This window comes from Lampris incognitus, chromosome 4, assembly GCF_029633865.1.
Source record: "Lampris incognitus isolate fLamInc1 chromosome 4, fLamInc1.hap2, whole genome shotgun sequence".
Taxonomy (NCBI): Eukaryota; Metazoa; Chordata; class Actinopteri; order Lampriformes; family Lampridae; genus Lampris; species Lampris incognitus.
The window spans coordinates 53,343,538-53,360,537 of NC_079214.1; the positions used below are offsets into that span (position 1 = coordinate 53,343,538).

At 43.4% G+C, this 17,000-nt stretch overlaps 1 protein-coding gene across 1 annotated transcript in view; it reads left to right on the forward strand.

Moving 5' to 3' along the window:
- The first annotated feature begins 304 nt into the window (after positions 1-304).
- The window catches only part of nkd1 (NKD inhibitor of WNT signaling pathway 1), a 55,765-nt gene continuing 39,069 nt past the window's right edge, over positions 305-17,000 (forward strand). Inside the window, exons 1-3 of the mRNA XM_056279142.1 lie at positions 305-435; positions 605-637; positions 910-1,049. Of these exons, the coding sequence (XP_056135117.1) occupies positions 411-435; positions 605-637; positions 910-1,049 (198 nt within the window). The 5' untranslated portion in view covers positions 305-410. The remainder of the gene's footprint in view (positions 436-604; positions 638-909; positions 1,050-17,000) is intronic.

Below are 17,000 nucleotides of genomic sequence, written 5' to 3' on the forward strand. Positions count from 1 at the left end.
CTCTCTCTCTCTCTCTCTCTTTTAAATACCGGGACTTCGAAATAACCGCGGCTGGCTTTCATGTGCCTTGTCGAGCCAAAAAACAAAGAAAAAAAAAAGAAAAGAAAAGAAAAGAGAAAACACACACGCACACATACACAAACTGCTGCTTTGTAAACCGTCTCATGCCGGGGCGAGGTGTCAATCACGTTGTCGAGCGGTTGAAGTGCGGCTTCTTTGGTAACCGCCTCCTCCGAGCCGGGGCGGCAGACGGAGAGCCGGATCAAAGACTCGTTTGGCTCTCTCGCAGTAGGATGGACTGAACGCAGTCTGCCTTCAGCAACGCGCCCGCACGGATCTTGGATATCGCCGATATCTTTGGGATTATACACTCAGCCGATGGTTTCCCGATTCCTACTCGATGCATAGAAATGGGTAAACTGCATTCGAAACATGGTAAGGTCTCTCATTCTTCTTCGAAATTAAAAGTTGTGCGTGTCGTTTTTTCTTCTTCTTCTTCTTTATCTGGGTACTAGTGCCGCGGATACTTTCGAGTAACCCCTGTTCATTGTTTTCTCTCTGTTTCTCCTTTATATCCACCTCCCCCCACCTTCCTAACTCAAAGCTGCTATTTGTAAACCGAGGGAGAGCCCAGAAGGTAAGAGCAATGATTTAATGTTGCTGTATACGGATTAGTTGTGTATTTTTTGGGAAGGGTTTAGCAGTTTTGGCGGTAGCGTCGCAGTTTTTAGTCCGTTTCTAATCCCCGTCCGAACGCGCGCGGGGCAGCGTCCGGTCGACACTTTGAAGATGGTTGGCCCTCCATAGGCAAGCGTGTACAATGCGACTAATCACTAGCAGCAGCGATTGTGTTTAATATGTCGTTTGTTTTCTTGTTTTTGTGTGTGTGTGTGTGTTCGTTTGTTTTAGGCGACAGTTTTGTGGTCAATGCCTGCCTGGCCAGGAAAGGAATCGACGAATGGCTCATGAAACAGAAATACTATTGCACAGGCTCGCGTCTTGAGCAACAGGGCTGTCACCACAAGAATAACTGCGGGTTGACTCCACGGGTAAGTCCATATGTTCCCCCCGGTTTCATTTCAGTGGGCCCCCTTTTCTTTCTTTCTTTCTTTCTCTTTTTATTTTTGAAGCGAGTATCACAACCTATCTCACGCCAAACGTTTAAAGCTGCCTCGTGCACAATCCGGCGTGATCCACGAGCTCTTGAGTCGCACCGATGACAACTTTCCTCACGCGGTTGTTAACTTTGCGCTTTCACGCAGGCTTCTCTTGGTTTCTTTCACACGTCCGCGGGTTCGCGCATAAGTTTGCCACCAGCTTTTCTATTCACCCCCAATAAGTCTTCCGTTACAACAGCCGGTGTTCCGCGTCTGTAAGTTCCCTTTCTTTGCAACATGGAAGTCTGCTCTTGCAGTCCAGTGCACTCAGCCTCCTACAAAGCTTGTCAATCGTTTTCCTGCACTGTGGGAATCGGGAGCTGTACATTTCGTACGGTCGGTGGATTCCTCGCTGCGTTAGCCTCCATGATTAACATGCACAATTTCGCTGGAAAACCAGAAGGATAAAAATCACTTTCACTCACTTTGAGACTTGCAGGAGGCAAACGGAAAGTGATTCCAGCCAATTTGGCATTCAGTTTTCACCCATTTGATTTCCAACACGTCTTCCTGAGAAAAGGGACACTGGCTCACCAAAAGACCCGTTGCGAGACTTGATATCATATCCTCTAATCTATTTTGCGAATGAAAACTCTATTTTGCTACACGGAATTGAAATTTCCAGTACTCTGTCATCATTAAATTCTCTCATCATCTTATCTGGCCTGAGTGTGTCAGCCTACGTGCTATTTTTTTTCCCTAGGTAATAATTGATCAAGCTTGTGTTGTGTTGTTGGGAATATTGTGTGTAGGCTGGGGAGGTTTGTTGGAGGTCGTGTCTGTTTTGTGTTTTGGCATCACGATAAACAGTGCTGTTGTTGTGAAGTGAGAAAATCCTTTGGACTTGCTTCAGAGAAGCTTTAAGCCTCTTTGGTTAGTGATGCTTTCCTCAAAGGAAGCGTGTTTGAGGAATGGGAGCCCATCAAAAAAATCCACCAGCAAGCTCAATTCTGACACCCACGGCTGGGATACTTTGAGGAGAAGAGTCTGTGTTCTATTTTCAGATTCTCTTCCAGCCTGTACAAGGAAAGCCACTTTCAACATAAACTATGAGGTTTCTTTAATGAGAAGATATGAGAATTCATTTTGTCACTGACTCTTTTAAGGAGCAAGGGCTGACTGTGTCAGTCAAAGTCAAAAAGTCAATCACATTCTGGGGTTTTTTTTTTGGCATCACATTTACTTTTTATGACCAACCCCTCAAGTCAAGCAGAATTTTTGGCTCAAGCCATTCTTATGTGACATGACATGCCACGTATTTAATGTGATTATCAGGGAAGTGAGACACAACTGTGCTAGCCTGGTCAACTCCTTGGAAAAATATCATTTGATATGAGCAATTCAGGGCAATCTGACAAGGATTTGGTGAACCCGAGCAGTCAACAAAGCACCTAAAATAAGCCGTTGTTTTGTCCTTCGCTGCCAGGTGATAGTGATGCTCTCCCCAATGAGTCACGTGGGCAGGCAGTCAGTGATGAGAAGTGCAGGGGCCTTTTATAAATGTCCCAGTTGGAGATGATGTGCGGGTGAGTGGTGAGGGGGTGTCGTGAGAGGTTTGGCTCTGGCTTTGCATGTTGCTCACACATGGTCTCAAAGTCGCTAAGCCTGGCATGTGAGCAAGGCTCCAGTAAACATCTTCATGTTGTAATAGGATCCCGTTCACGGCAGGCACGCAGTCAGTGGTCCCTTTTTGGGTGTCAGCTCAGCGTAGAATATTACAGCAAACATTAGAAATGGTGTGATTGTAATCTGGAACAGATTGCTGCTGTCAAAGAAACGTTTCTTAACTAAAATCTTGATGTTTCTCTGTCTCTCATTTGAATTCCACTTTTATACAGTTGGATACAAATCAAGTGGGCTCCATAAAACTGTGGCACTTGAAGGCTGTAATAATTACATTTTGTAGTTTTGATAGTATCTGGGCATCCATGTGAAAATGAGCATTCTTCTCTTTGTTTGTGGGCAAATTATCTTTTTGTAGGTAAACGTTTGGTACCTAACAACAGTGAAGTTTTCATTGCCCAGATGGTATGAAGCGAGACTTGGCCCGGGATGGAACAGGAAGCCCTGCTAAAAGACTTGGATGTTTTTGAACAATTTGGCTGTGGTGGAATTCTGTTTATGTAAATAATTCAAGCCTATGTGCCTAGTGGATTTTATAGCTCAGGGGAAGATGAATAAAAGAACAAGGAAGGTGTTTCTGACATCAATATGTATATGGATGCTTTTCCCATTGTTTTGCATCAGCAATATGGTTCGAAATCTGGAGTATTTAATGTAGGCGTTAAAAGCTTGTTTGTCTGTTGTTTTTGCACTTAGTCATTGGCTCATGATTATATCCAGTCACATGACACCTTGCTTTGAGCAAGCCTACTCAACAAGTGGCCATTCAGGCATAATAGTGACACTTCTGATTGTGTAAGGGACCACATTTTCCACACCAAATAGTCTAATTTATTGTGAGACATTTGGTAATCAAATACAAATGGCTTTCTTTCTTTTCCTCTAGTGCACCTTTGTAAACTTGGATAGCCCCCGAGTTTAACTGATTAAATGATCACCATTAACGTATCCAAGCTAACTTCACACCTGAAATTACCCACACACATTTAGAACAATTGTGTGATGAAGATGAAGGGGATGTGAGCGGTGGATGAAGTCTGTCTGGCCCCTCAAGTACCAGGCCAGCCGTACTGTATGATATCTGTTGCAACTGTCATTGATTAAGTCAGTTATTGTATCTTAAAGCTTTCACCCTTATGTTATTTTCCCTTGATGGAAACTTGCTTGATCAAAAGTTTATCAAGCTGATAAAAAAAACTTCAGCAAATAATAATAAAAATGAATATAGCTATAAGCGGCAATTAATGGGGTCCAAGGAGTTTTGCACATGTGACACTAATGGCAAATTCTGAACAAATGTAGTAGGCTCCCATCTGGAGTGTACCTGCAAATGATTTAGCATGACCCATTGAGCCAAAATTTGGATTTAAGACCAAACTGTTTTGTGTGTGCTGGATGACGAAATGTAAAGTGAGTTGTTTCAGCACCACCATCAGGCTGATTATAACCAAATGTTGTAGGCTTGCATCTGGAATGTGGCTTCAAATGTGTACCAAACTTCATGATGATCAGTTGTATAGGATTGTCTGTGTTGACAGCTGAAATTTGATGAGCTGATGGCAGCCATTTTTTGTGGGAGTTATAGCGCCACCATCTGGCCAATGGGTATATATATATTTTTTTGTCTGAGTAGTGGGTGAGATTTCCAACCAATCTGCCAAGTTTCGGAACTTTAGCTGTTACGGTTTCTGAGACCCGGATGCTTTCAAGAAAAAGCAGAAGAAACAATAGGGTTCCAGCATTGTTGTGCTTGGACCCCTCAAAATTGAAAATTAATACGTTATGGAGGAAATGGACTGATGAAAGTTTGTAACTTTACCAGCTATTAAAAGTATGAAGCCGGTATGAGGGAACTGTGGATATGTGACCAGTAGTAAGAGGTAAGAAAAGATGCGCTTTATTCTTCCCCTTGGGGAAATTTATCCTCTGCAGTTAACCCATCCCAACACACACTAGAAACAGTGGGCAGCTAGGAGCAGTGGATCACCGCCATGCTGCGCCTGGGGACCAACTCCAGTTCATCTTGCCATGCCCTTGTCAGGAGCACAGGCAGGAGTATTAACCTAACATGTATGTCTTTTGACGGTGGGAGGAAACCGGAGCACCCAGAGCAAACCCACTCAGACATTGGAAGAACATGCAAACTCCACAAAGAAAAGATCTGGGATGGCCTGGAGTTCGAACCCAGGACCTTCTTGCTGTGAGGCAACAGTGCTAACTGCTGGGCCACCATGCTGTTGTACATACAACAGTTCATACCACGGCTTGTTTTCTGGATAAGTAGCCAGACTGATCAAGCTAGCTGATAACATTGATTTTTCGTAAGAACTGGGCTTGCCTCCCTTTCTTTTTGGAAAAATTCAAAAAGCGGATGGTCCAATCAACAAGTTCATTTAAGAAATGGTGGATAGCTGTGCCAAATTGTAGGGAAAGTTGTATCAAGGAAGCCATATCATAAAACAAGTCATGTAGAAGCAGTATGCACCATGCAATTACTATGTCTTGATGCATGCTCAATAATCCAGGTAAGAAAATCAACTAAGTGACATCTTCAGTCAGACTGAAGATGTCACTTAGTTGAGTGATGAAACATCTGTCAATAAGCGTTGTATCCAGATGAACTTGTTCGACCGTCTTTCTGCAATTATATGTTGACTGTAATCAAAACTAGTTCACATCAGAAGACTTCTGATTTTGTTTCTGCTATTATTACAATTCCAATGTATCACATGAACCCTCGGATCAGTCTCCAAACCTGTGATTGGACTGTCCACTTTTTGAAGTTTGAAGGCACAGTAGCGGCTTCACTGTATGTTTCCTAGATTTCAGCTAAAAAGAGGAGGCATTTTACTGCATTGGAGACTGTTAAACATAGAATACACAGTCACTGACAAAGGAATCAAAGATGAAAAAAATCAAGGCAAACGTTAACTCATCTTTGAACTAGAGGAGTGCACTCATGTCCCCATCTCCGGTGTGCGTACTTGGCGACAAACCACCCCTTTTTTTACGTTTACCTTGAGAAGGGAAATATATACGCACAGAAAAAACAGTGTTTTTCCTGCCATTATTATACTTTTGCACAACGCCCAAGTTAATTGCATGGGAGATGTGGGAAAAGTGTTTTTTAATATGCAGGGCTCAAGCTAAAAAAATCTACCTAATAAAAACGTTTTGCCTGTCAGTCTGTGGATGTGCAGCCTCCTAGGCAGACCCTCACACGAATGTGACCAAGTCTGACATGAAATAATCAGGCCGTTATAATTTCAAAGCCCTCATTAAAAGACTTCAAATGTGTTTAACCATCGCAGTTTTCATGATGTAAAATGAATCAAGGCCAATGGCTGCTCTGCTGATTGACTTTCATAAAACTACATTAAGAAAACATAGCTCAGCCATGGGATATGTTATATTGTAGCTACTGAGATGATTGCCAGCCCTGACTGTGATTAATCCTACTTTTGAAATTGTATTTTTATAGCAGAGTTTGGAAACAATGGCACGTCTGCATCACGCATGCGCACGGTGGACTCGGATCAGGCAGTTACAGAAAGCAGCATTGGTTGAGCGAGCTAGAGAGTGAATAAAGAGAGGGAGTGGCGATAGCAAGAACAAACGTTTTTCAAAGATTTTTAATAACCGCAACCACGAGAGGTTCTTCATCATACAGTCATAACTGCACAAAACATTGAGGGCTGATAGGTCCAGTAATTTGCGAGATTAGTTACACACACACGCACGTGTGTGACCAAACACATATCGCCTCGAGGCTACTGCCTGGCGGCGATGGAAACAGACTTTTGACACATCTACTCATTTGCAAAAAATGGGTTCAGAAGAGCTTGGTGGGTCTTCAAAAACTAAGGTTATATCTTGAGCCTTCAGCCTATCTATTGATCCTATTATAATGGCCCAAGTATGCATCCATGTATTTTTGAATGATTTTGCTTTTGAAAGAGAGTGCTTGGACTTATTCTGTTAATCAGGCAGACAGTGGTTTGATGATTTCAAAATGATTGTGTCTTGTTTCGATGAGCATGTATGGGCTTTACAAAAGATTTTCCTGTTGGTTTCTGGTGGTACCTGCTCCCTGCTTATTGGAGTGCAAGGGTTGGTGGCCAGGCTGTCTGCTATCACTCTACACGTGCAGGTTTTACATTACATCATGCAGTTATCAGTTCTGTGCCCATACTCAGTAGTAAACTGAAAAACACTACAAGAAACCGAATTTAATTTGCTTCAGTTCTGGGTGACAACATTTCCTTTTTCATCAACTGCTGGCCAACACACCTTATGAATTTGCTTAAAAAAAATTATTTATTAATAGGCAAATGTGTTCTGTTAGAAAAAGGGAAAGGCGCTGAACTGCTCCTCAAACAGGAGATTGTTTTGATGCAAATTGAATCCAGTGTTGAGAGGGGGCTGGAGAAGTCTCTTGTTGGTTTTCTACAGAGGATTCTGCCTTTATGACAAAATAAAACATCCTCACATTAGATCTGAAAACAAGTTTCTGCACTTTTCATAGCTCTCCACATTCATGGGTATGTCACCTGGAGCACATGTTCCACATCACGGCAAACCTTCTGACTGAACTGATGATGAACTTCATAAAGGTGCTGCAAGCCTTCAGTAAACCTGCAGTTTGCCTCTGACCCTTCCTTCATAAAACCCTAGGCAGATTTCTATGGCATGGCTAAAGAGATTGTGGCCTGCCGACAGGAACGTCTTGCGAACTGAACAGGTAAATGATGTGCACTCCTTATTTGTGCATAAACCAGTTCCTGTTGGCTGGCAGTGTGGTGGCTTTTTAAGATGAACCAGCCTAGGCAACATCAATACCAAAGAGTGAAGACATCAGATTTGAGTAATACTCACAATGTTTGGATGAACATGTACAGATGACTCAAACCTCTCTCATTGGCATGTCATAATGATGCATGTATGTATCTCCATGGATGATGGAAGACAAACTGCATTGATGGTTTAGGATTTCCCTTGTTGGAATAGCAAAGTCAAGACAGTTTAGTTTTTCATATTGATTGAGTTAGGTGGACATCTAAGCTATATTGGTTAATTTACCTTGCTGGCTGTCCTGTTGAAAATCAAGCAAGGACGAAAGGTACAAAAGTTTAATCAGATCAGGTCTGTTTGTGTTGATTTGTATATTTCAAGGACGTATCTCGTGTTTCCGAGCGCAGTTTTTTAACAGCTGTTATAAACGCGCCAAACCATTTCACTAATTCATCTGATTTTATACAAATGTTGCAGGAAAACTTAATTCAATTTAGCATAGCAGTGCTATTTCAATTGTGTGGGGTTTTTTTTTGCAATTTCATGCATTTCATTCATGTATTGTGGACTGGACTTCATGCGAAATTGATCTTTTTTCCACAACAGTACCATTAAATGCAAGAGACTGGCCTGTTTATTTAACGTTCTTGGGACATGGGAGGTCTGTCAACGCTATAGGTTGCACGTTGCCTTTCATTTGGGCTTTTTACACAGCGCTTTTAAGGTGGGAATGTTGTGCCATTAATCCGCCTTGCCGTTCTGTGTAAAAGGTACCAACACAGTATGGGGGGGGGGGGTCGTTGTTCCGGCATTAAGCCGGCAGTGGAGGTAGTCACAAAGCCCAGTCGACGTCTGTGTAAAAGGGACCGCTGACACTGTCGTGACGCCTCTGCTTCCCGAAACGCCGGCATGCTATGTAATATCACACACTGGGGTGTGTTGATTATGCCACTTTTGTTTGGTTCAGTGTAAAAAAACAAAGCCGGCATAAAGACGAGTCTTCATTACGCCGTTATTGTGTGATCTCTGTGTAAAAATGCCTATTGAAAGGAGGTGTAACACACTGCTCCATCTGCCCTGTGTGCTTTTGCTATTAGGGCCACTTGCCAGAAATGTTGAATAAGTCTGGCTTAGAGGATTATAACAGACTTTTTTTTCATGATGTACCGCTGTGCTGATTGTTATTATTTGTCAGTAAACACTGAACTGATACGGTCTAACTGAGGAGCTGCCCTTCCGCATTACTGAGCCACCATTTCACCACCTGCAACCGCTTAAATGATGCTGGATAAACATTGCTTTACTCAATGCCATTAAGGGTGCTGCATAACATGACGTATTTGCTTGCAAAATATCAACCTGCTGAAGGTTGAAATTGACCTTCTTTATTAAACCATGACGGATTAGTTTCAGGTACAAAGCAAAATAAAAACTAATTTTAAGCTATTTCCCCCTTTTATAAAACCTTCAAAGTAAATTTTTCTGAAAGTGAAATATCACACCAGCGAGTGAGATAATACAACTTGTCTTCTTCAATACAGTTTGAAATTTTTCAAGAATTTTTGGAGAAACAAAGTGTTGCTATGGACGAACGGTGCAGATTAAAAGCACTCTATTCAAGAAAATTACCTTTTTTTTTTTAAAGATTTTTTTACAAAATATTTAAGGTGATTTTTCACTGGAACCAAATGAAGTTATCTCATCCCATCAGCAGATTATGTTGAGTTGTTTCAAGAAAAACACGATTCCAAGGCTCAATCCATCATGAAATGGCTTCTGCAGATGGACAGCATTTGCAATGTCGGACTTATTTTTGAATGAATGGAAATATCACAGAAACATGGCAGTCATACCTAACTATACACTATAGTACAAGTCGAACTACAAAGTAGAGGGACTAGAAAGGTTTACTCCCAAAGTATTGTGGGATGAAACCAGAATCGCTACTCTCAAGTAGGAGAGAGCCAGTCATTCAGTCCATCCTTAAAATCTGCCCATGTCGTTGAGGGTACCTGGTGAGATTGGTATTTATGGCCCTTGTTCTCTGAGCCCCCTCCTCCCCTGCCACGTTGGGGCCCAGAAGAATGTGGGTTGACTCAAGAGTCGGGAGTTGAGGTTTGGAATTGTTTTGACCAAACCATTTTCCAAGCAATTTTGTTTTATGGGAGAGGGAAAAAAAATCTGGTTTTCCAGAAATGAATGTTTGTTTTTTGGAACAATGTGACATTTGCAGTCTTGGATTAATTAGTGTTTTTTTTTTTTCATTGAAGTTGGAGGGTGAGAATTATGATGGTGCTCGGAGATGAAGGTAGACTCGATAGGTTAATGATGTTTTCTGCTCTGAATACTCGCTGCGTTGATTCACTTTCTTGGTGGTCACATGCAAGTGTTTACATGCAAGTTAAAAAAAGATTTTAATCAGATTAAGGCAATAATTTGATTATTGCAACTGCCATGTAGACATATTTATGAAACCGAGGTCTAAATTGATGCAAGCATAATGCAATTAGCAGAGCTCGATTTCTCGTCAGTCATTGGAATGACTGTGCTTTGCGTGACGCTTCCATCGGAGATCTTTTGGAGGTGTGGTTGTGTGCACGCACCAAATCCCTCTACAGGCATCTGACCCAGAAACGATAAAGGAGAAATGGCAAACAACATTTAACAAAGATTAAGAAAAGGAAACTTCATGTTAATAACTCAAATGCAAATATTTATTAATTGATGTATTGGCAAACTTAGTTGCCTTCTCCAGGATATTCTTCAGGATAAAATAGGTTTGGCAGCTTCTTTTTCTTAATCTTTCAATACTAATCCCATTAGCCAGCACCCCAGCAATACAGGTGTGCTTTGTCTCCTCTTTTTGGAGCGGCATCACACAGCCATATCTCTGAAGCGAGACTGACGCAACATCTATGCTCAATGAAATGAAGGAGCTTTATATCCTGAAGTTTTGGATGTGCAAAACAACATAAATTTAGGCACTTTCCTGGAAGTGTCACACACTGTTGGAGGTGGGGTCATACGCACTACTTCCTTTCCATAGTGCGATCCAGCGAGACTGGTAAACCCGGGTCATTAATAGATCACAGTAATTAAGCACATGCAGACACTTGAATCGAACGATCACCTTAATTAGACTGTTTACCTCCATCAGGTCATTGACTGCATTTAAACATAGTCAGTGATGCACTTCGACGAGAATATCCCAAGTGAGCGTGGCAGACAGTGAGTGGTATGGACAGGTGGATCTGTGGATTTCAGCATGTGAGATCCAGACCACGTGAGCCTCGGCATACTTTCTCCCCATGCTACATGGTTTGCACACGTACCCTGTGAATTTGATATCTCATATGCAACCCTGTAAAATTATGTGGCATGTTCAGACATTGAGAGGGCCAGAAATGTCCACAACTTATTACTTGCCGGTTCCAGTTCATATTTCTTTCGGTAGTTCTTTTTTTTTTTTTTTTTAGCTACCTCCTGATGTTTTTCTAAGTCAGTCTCTTAGCCACTCCTTGTTGGCTTTGTTATCTTGCAAGAATTATGTGTTTGGTCGTGTGTTTGTGTGTGTCTCCATGGCTAATCTCTTAAACTACTGAACCTCTAAAAAAAAAATTTGGTGCACAGTTATGAGTTTATGATGAAGAACCTCTCGTGGTTGCGGTGATTTAAAAAATTCGAAAAATGTTTGTTCTTGCTATTGCGGCTCGCTCTCTTCATTCACTCTCTAGCTCGCTTGACCAATGCCGCTTTCCGTCGCTGCCTGCTCCAATTCAAACGTGGGCATGTGCGACTCGCATCTACAGTTGAGCCAGATTGGGCAGCGATGGTGTCAGGACCAAAACATTATGTATTCGGGTATGAGTCGTGATGGTAAACGAGAAGTCGATCATATGTTGCAAGCCGGCATATGATTCACTGCTGAGCTCAGTACAGGAGAACTGGAGGAACACTGGATGAACCAAAAATAATTCACCTCGGTGCCACATGGAAGTGCCATAATCTCCATTGTTAAAATGCCACTATAAAGATACAGTTTCAAGAGTAAGGTTAATCACAGTCAGAGCTGTAAATCATCTCAGTAGCTACAATAACACATTTCCCATGGCTGAGCTATGTTTTCTTGCCATTGTCTTATGAATGAAAGTCAATCAGTAGAGCAGCCATTCACCTTGGTTCCTTTTATGTCACGAAAACCACGACGGTTAAACACATTTAAAGTCTTTTAATAAGGGCACTGAAATTATGATAGCCTGATCTCTGTCATTTCATTTCAAGACTTGGTCGCTTTCATGCGAAGGTCTGCCTAGGAGGTTGCACAGCGACAGACCGACAGGCAAAATGTTTGTATTAGGTAGATATTTTAGCTTGAGCGCTGCATACTAAAACCTTTTTCCATATTTCCCATTCAATCAACTTAGGTGCTGTGCAAAAGTTGTATAATGGCAGGGGAAAAAACTGTTTTTCTGTCCGTGTGTGCGTGTATTTCCTCCCAGTAGATGAAAAAAGGGGTAGTTTTCTGCCAAGTACAAACACCGAAGATGGGGAGATGCGTACGATTGGCGGAGATCTGCACTCTGAGGCCACTCCTCTAGCTAGTATATGTTAAGAACAAAGATCCATGGGTTGTGCCCTCATCTGATGGTCCAGGGTGTTTTATTTCATGTTGGAAGCAGCTACAGAGCTTTCATTTGACAGTTGTTGTTTTTTTTTTTAAACTGCTGTTTTGCCCATAGAAAGTTACCTCTTTCTACAATTTTCCTCCTATTCCACCCCTCTTTCTTGCTCGCTCTCCCATCTTGGGACTTCTCCCTTCTCCTTCGCTCTGAGGTGCATTCTGTATGTCTTGCGTTTGCCCCGTAGCCCCATGATGATTGTGGTTGTTGAAATGAGACTGCATTTGAAGTGGGCCATGCTGGGAGGTGTTTGTCATGACATTGATGGCTCCTCCTCCCGTGAGGCCCTAACCTCTGTGTATTGAGTGAACAAGGACCCCCACCCACCCCCATACACACACGCACACACCCCGCCCTCTAGCAAAACTCACTCTGCTCGGCTCCAAAGCTTCTGCTTTAGCTATCGCGACTGCATTTACTCTGGTTTCCCCCACCCCCCCTTTTTCGCCTGAATGTGCATCCATTCGTACCCGTACCGAATCCGAACCCAAAAGCAGAGACCCATCTGATGGTAGAGTGCAGCTCAAAGGCAAATCACAGTGGCGCTTCTGCCCCCAACCACCTTGTTGCACAATAGGCTGCCAGCGCTCTGATATTTCTGTAAGTGAAAGGTTTTTCCGTTTCTTTTTTTTTTGTTTTTTGGAAGTAGACCTAAAGCTTTTAAACACGTTTGCTCAGCCCCCCCCCCCCCCGAGTCTGATAAAAGACACGGCAGGTTTGCGCCCCCTTCTTTTCTCGCCTCTGCCGCCGTGCTTTTTCCCTCCTTGTCATCCCCACAAAGCGAGGGCCCTTGTTTAGAAGCTGAAAGCACCTTTCAAATGCAGACTCCTCTTCCTCTCGCTGCCTCCCTCCATCTCCTCCCGAGTGCGTGCGTTCGTTCTTTTCCCACCGCCTGGCCCCTTGTGCGTGCGGTATGTCGTATGCCCCTCTCCCACCGGGCTCTACCCCCTGTACGCTCCCCTGGGACCGCAGGCCTGTTGTTGTTCTTTGAAGAGGCTGGGAGAGAAGTTTGGAGCCTCTCTCTAAAGAAAAGAAAGGCTTTGGCCTATGGGGAGGGGATGGTGTGTGTGTGTGTGGGGGGGGGACACCTGTCCATGGTGGGACTGAGTGATGTGTGTGTGCATGTTTTTTTTTTCCCACAAGAAGATGGGGAGGAAGTTTGCAGGGCTGACGTAGACAAAGCTGTGGGGACTGGGTGGTTTCAGGAGGTGCTGGTAGCATTAATGTCACATCCAAGATCGCGTGTCACATCAGCTGGAGGAGTTTCACCTTTGTCACAATGCGAGGCGGAAAGCCCTCATTAGCTGTTGTGGATGGTGCCATCTGGAAAGGGTTTCTTTGTCCTACGTGAGAGTCTGATAGAGGTATACAGTAAGATAAAGCTGTTGTGACATGCACACATTGGATCAGGTTCCCCCCCCCCTCCTTTATCTCGGTTGCTTGTCATTTAAAAGCCACGGCGGCCGTTTTCCAGCTCGCTGTGAATTCCACCATGGCCCAGATACGACGACGTGCAAGTCTGTGTATCGCCAGGCTGCTTTGCTGTTAGTATTTCTTGAATCTATTAATCTATAGGGGGTCTGAGAAAAAGACAAATATTGCCCATTCGTCATTCAGTGGCGTACCTCTGAAATGTGCAAGATCCCGTTTGTAAAAGCATCATTCACATCCTTTTAAGAAGTCACATAATTTCTTGTAGTTTTGTATCGGCGAATCTTTTCACAAAAGGTGATGTCGGTTTTTCTATTTGTTTATTTGTTTGTTTTCAAAGGGTGGGTACCTCGTGCTGGAACAACACTGTTCATATTGTTTTATGTGTCTGCACAGTTAAAAATAGCAAGTGTGTGAGTTATGGAAGTTCAGCTGAACTGATGCCTGTTTCTGTGTGTGTGTGTGTGTGTGTGTGTGTGTGTGTGTGTGTGCATGTGTGCGTGCGTGTGTGCGTGCGTGTGTGCATGTGTGCGTGCGTGTGTGCACGTGCGCGCACATATTTTAGAGCGAGAGACAGCCAGAGGGGGAGAGAGGGGAGGGGGGAAGAGAGACAGAGAGAGGGGGAGGGAGAGAGAGAGACAGAAAATGGGGAGAGATAGACAGGGGGGAGCAACGGAGAGAGGGGGAGAGAGACAGAGAGATGGAGAGAAAGATGGAGAGAGACAGAGGGGGGAGAGAGGGAGAGAGCGAGATGATACAGAGAGAGTGAGAGATAGAGAGAGATACAGATAGAGAGAGAGTGAGAGATACAGAGAGACAGAGAGTGAGCGATATGGAGCAAGAGAGAGACAGACAGAGAGGGCGAGAGACACAGAGAGAGAGAGAGAGAGAGAGCGAGAGCGAGGGAGACGGAGAGAGAGAGACTGTATGTCTGGGATCGGCTGTCCGGATGCGCTCCAGAGATCAAAGGCGTCTGCGGGAATGCTGCTCTGAATCCTCGGAGGATTAGCGGCTGAGATTGGTGCTTTGTTTCCCCAAATATCTGCTCACTGCGGAGCGACGGACAGCCGCTGATCATTTTAAAGCCTCCCTCTCCTCTCAGCCCGCTTTCCCGATTACGCCTACGCTGGAGTGTTTCTTCCGTGCTTGAAAGACTTGTTGGCCATATTCATTTGAAATGACTAATTAAAAGTTGAATTCAGCGGATGTAGGGGTCATTAAAGTTTCCTCTACCCCCCTTTGCTTTTGTTTGTAGCAGGGGTTAAAGCCTCCGGTTTGAAATGGCTTACGACCGATTATTGTGTGTATACTAATTACTATATCTGTGAGGGACCTAATTAACAATTAATACTTCTAAATACAGAGTTCATTGAGCTGACATCATCATCATCATCATCATGCTGAGCTGCTTCTTTTCCGTAGCCGTTTGATGTAAATTTATGCCCCAAAACCACTATAATGTTTTCAAAATTGTCAGGAGAGTATTGTCAACTTTATCTGAGGCCTCATCCTTTTGCCTCAAGAAAACTCAGCTCCTACAGAGGGTAATAAAAACAGGGAAGTTGTCGCTTCTAGAAAATATTGGTAGTTTTAGCCGAGCGATCTGACTGGCCAGAGGTTTCTTCTATTTGACAAGGTTACTGGTTAGCAGGTTTACTTGTTTTGTCATGTTTCTTCATCTTGTGTTTCAATGGTCTTATTGAAGAGAAAGCATCATTATGTAAGTATGCATTATATATGCGTGTCGCTTAAGCATATCACTTAGCAGAAAACCTTGCAGGAGGTTTTAATCAACTGGGTATCATTACACAAGGCTTTATTACGCATAAGCATTTTCTTTTCTGTTATTACAGCTACTTCAGTGCTGCTGCCACTGGTTTTCAACTGCACCTTACACGGCATCACTGATCAGGCTTATGGGTAATCGCTGTAGTGCAGAAATACATTTAGGAGCGTCCAGATAGCGTAGCGGTCTATTCCGTTGCCTACCAATACAAGGATCGCCGATTCGAGTCCCCGTGTTACCTCCGTCCCTACAGACACAATTGGCCGTGTCTGCGGGTGGGAAGCCGGATGTGGGCATGTGTCCTGGTCGCTGCGCTAGCGCCTCCTTTGGTTGGTTGGGGTGCCTGTTCAAGGGGGAGGGGGAACTGGGGGGGAATACCGTGATCCTCCCATGCGCTACGTCCCCCTGGCGAAACTCCTCACTGTCAGGTGAAAAGAAGTGGCTGGTGACTCCAAATGTATTAGAGGAGGCACATGGTAGTCTGCAGCCCTCCCCGGGTCGGCAATGGGGGTGAAGCAACGACTGGGACGGCAAGGAAGAGCGGAGTAATTGGACAAGTTCAACTGGGGAGAAAAGGGGGGGGGGATTAAGAATAAGCACTCGTTTTTAGTCTGTCTCTAACTACTCACATTTTGAAAAAGGTGGAAAAACGAGAGTGTTGGTGCAGAGGATAGTGATGGTGGTACGGGTGGGGCTGAAGGTGGCACTTGCCGTACAGCACCCCGGCCCAGCTTCTCACGAGTCTACTGAGACAGTTTAGTTGGCTAACATCAGCGTGTCGCCTTTCTACTTGCCTTTTTTTATTAGTCTAATGGGCCGGGCCCCACATGCATCGCATATGTGACGCGGGACTCTGCGTCTTTGATGCGCCCATATTAATTGGACAACTCAGAGGGGGTTGATCGTAATGTGCCTTTTTCCCCCAGACATAAGAAAATGCATAGATTTTCTCTCTCAAAGTGGTCATGTAATGAGTCTCCGCTTTTGTTGAATTTATCATGAGGACAATCAGTTCTACCCTCATAGGGTCAGACTAACATTTTTTCAGTTGAGAAAAGAAAAAAAAAGTCTACTACCCCTTAAAGTTAGTAATTGAAAAAGAGACTAAGAAAGCAGTCTTCTTGGGTGATTATGTAGGGCCGGCTCCATCGCTATTTTTTACACTTTGAAGCTTCATTGGTAGTTTTCTGCAAAGCTCCAAAGCTTCTTTTTAACAGTAAACTATATATATATATATATATATAAACTCTTCTTTTTTACATAGGGTCCTTCAAAATTATGTTCAGATATGTATGGTAGGAAGGAGGCACTCATTTATTTGTGTAATATACAAAATGAAGCAATTTAGGGAGGTTATCTTTTTCTTTTCTTTTTTTATTATTCTTTAAAAAAAAATTGTTGAGCTTAAATTGAATTGAAACTCCCAGAGGTGACTCAACAATTTCTGCTGCCTTACTTGGCATCCAGCATTTTCTGGTTTATCCGCGTCAACATTACATTGTGTTGACATGGTTCCCTCCTTTGATGCCTCTC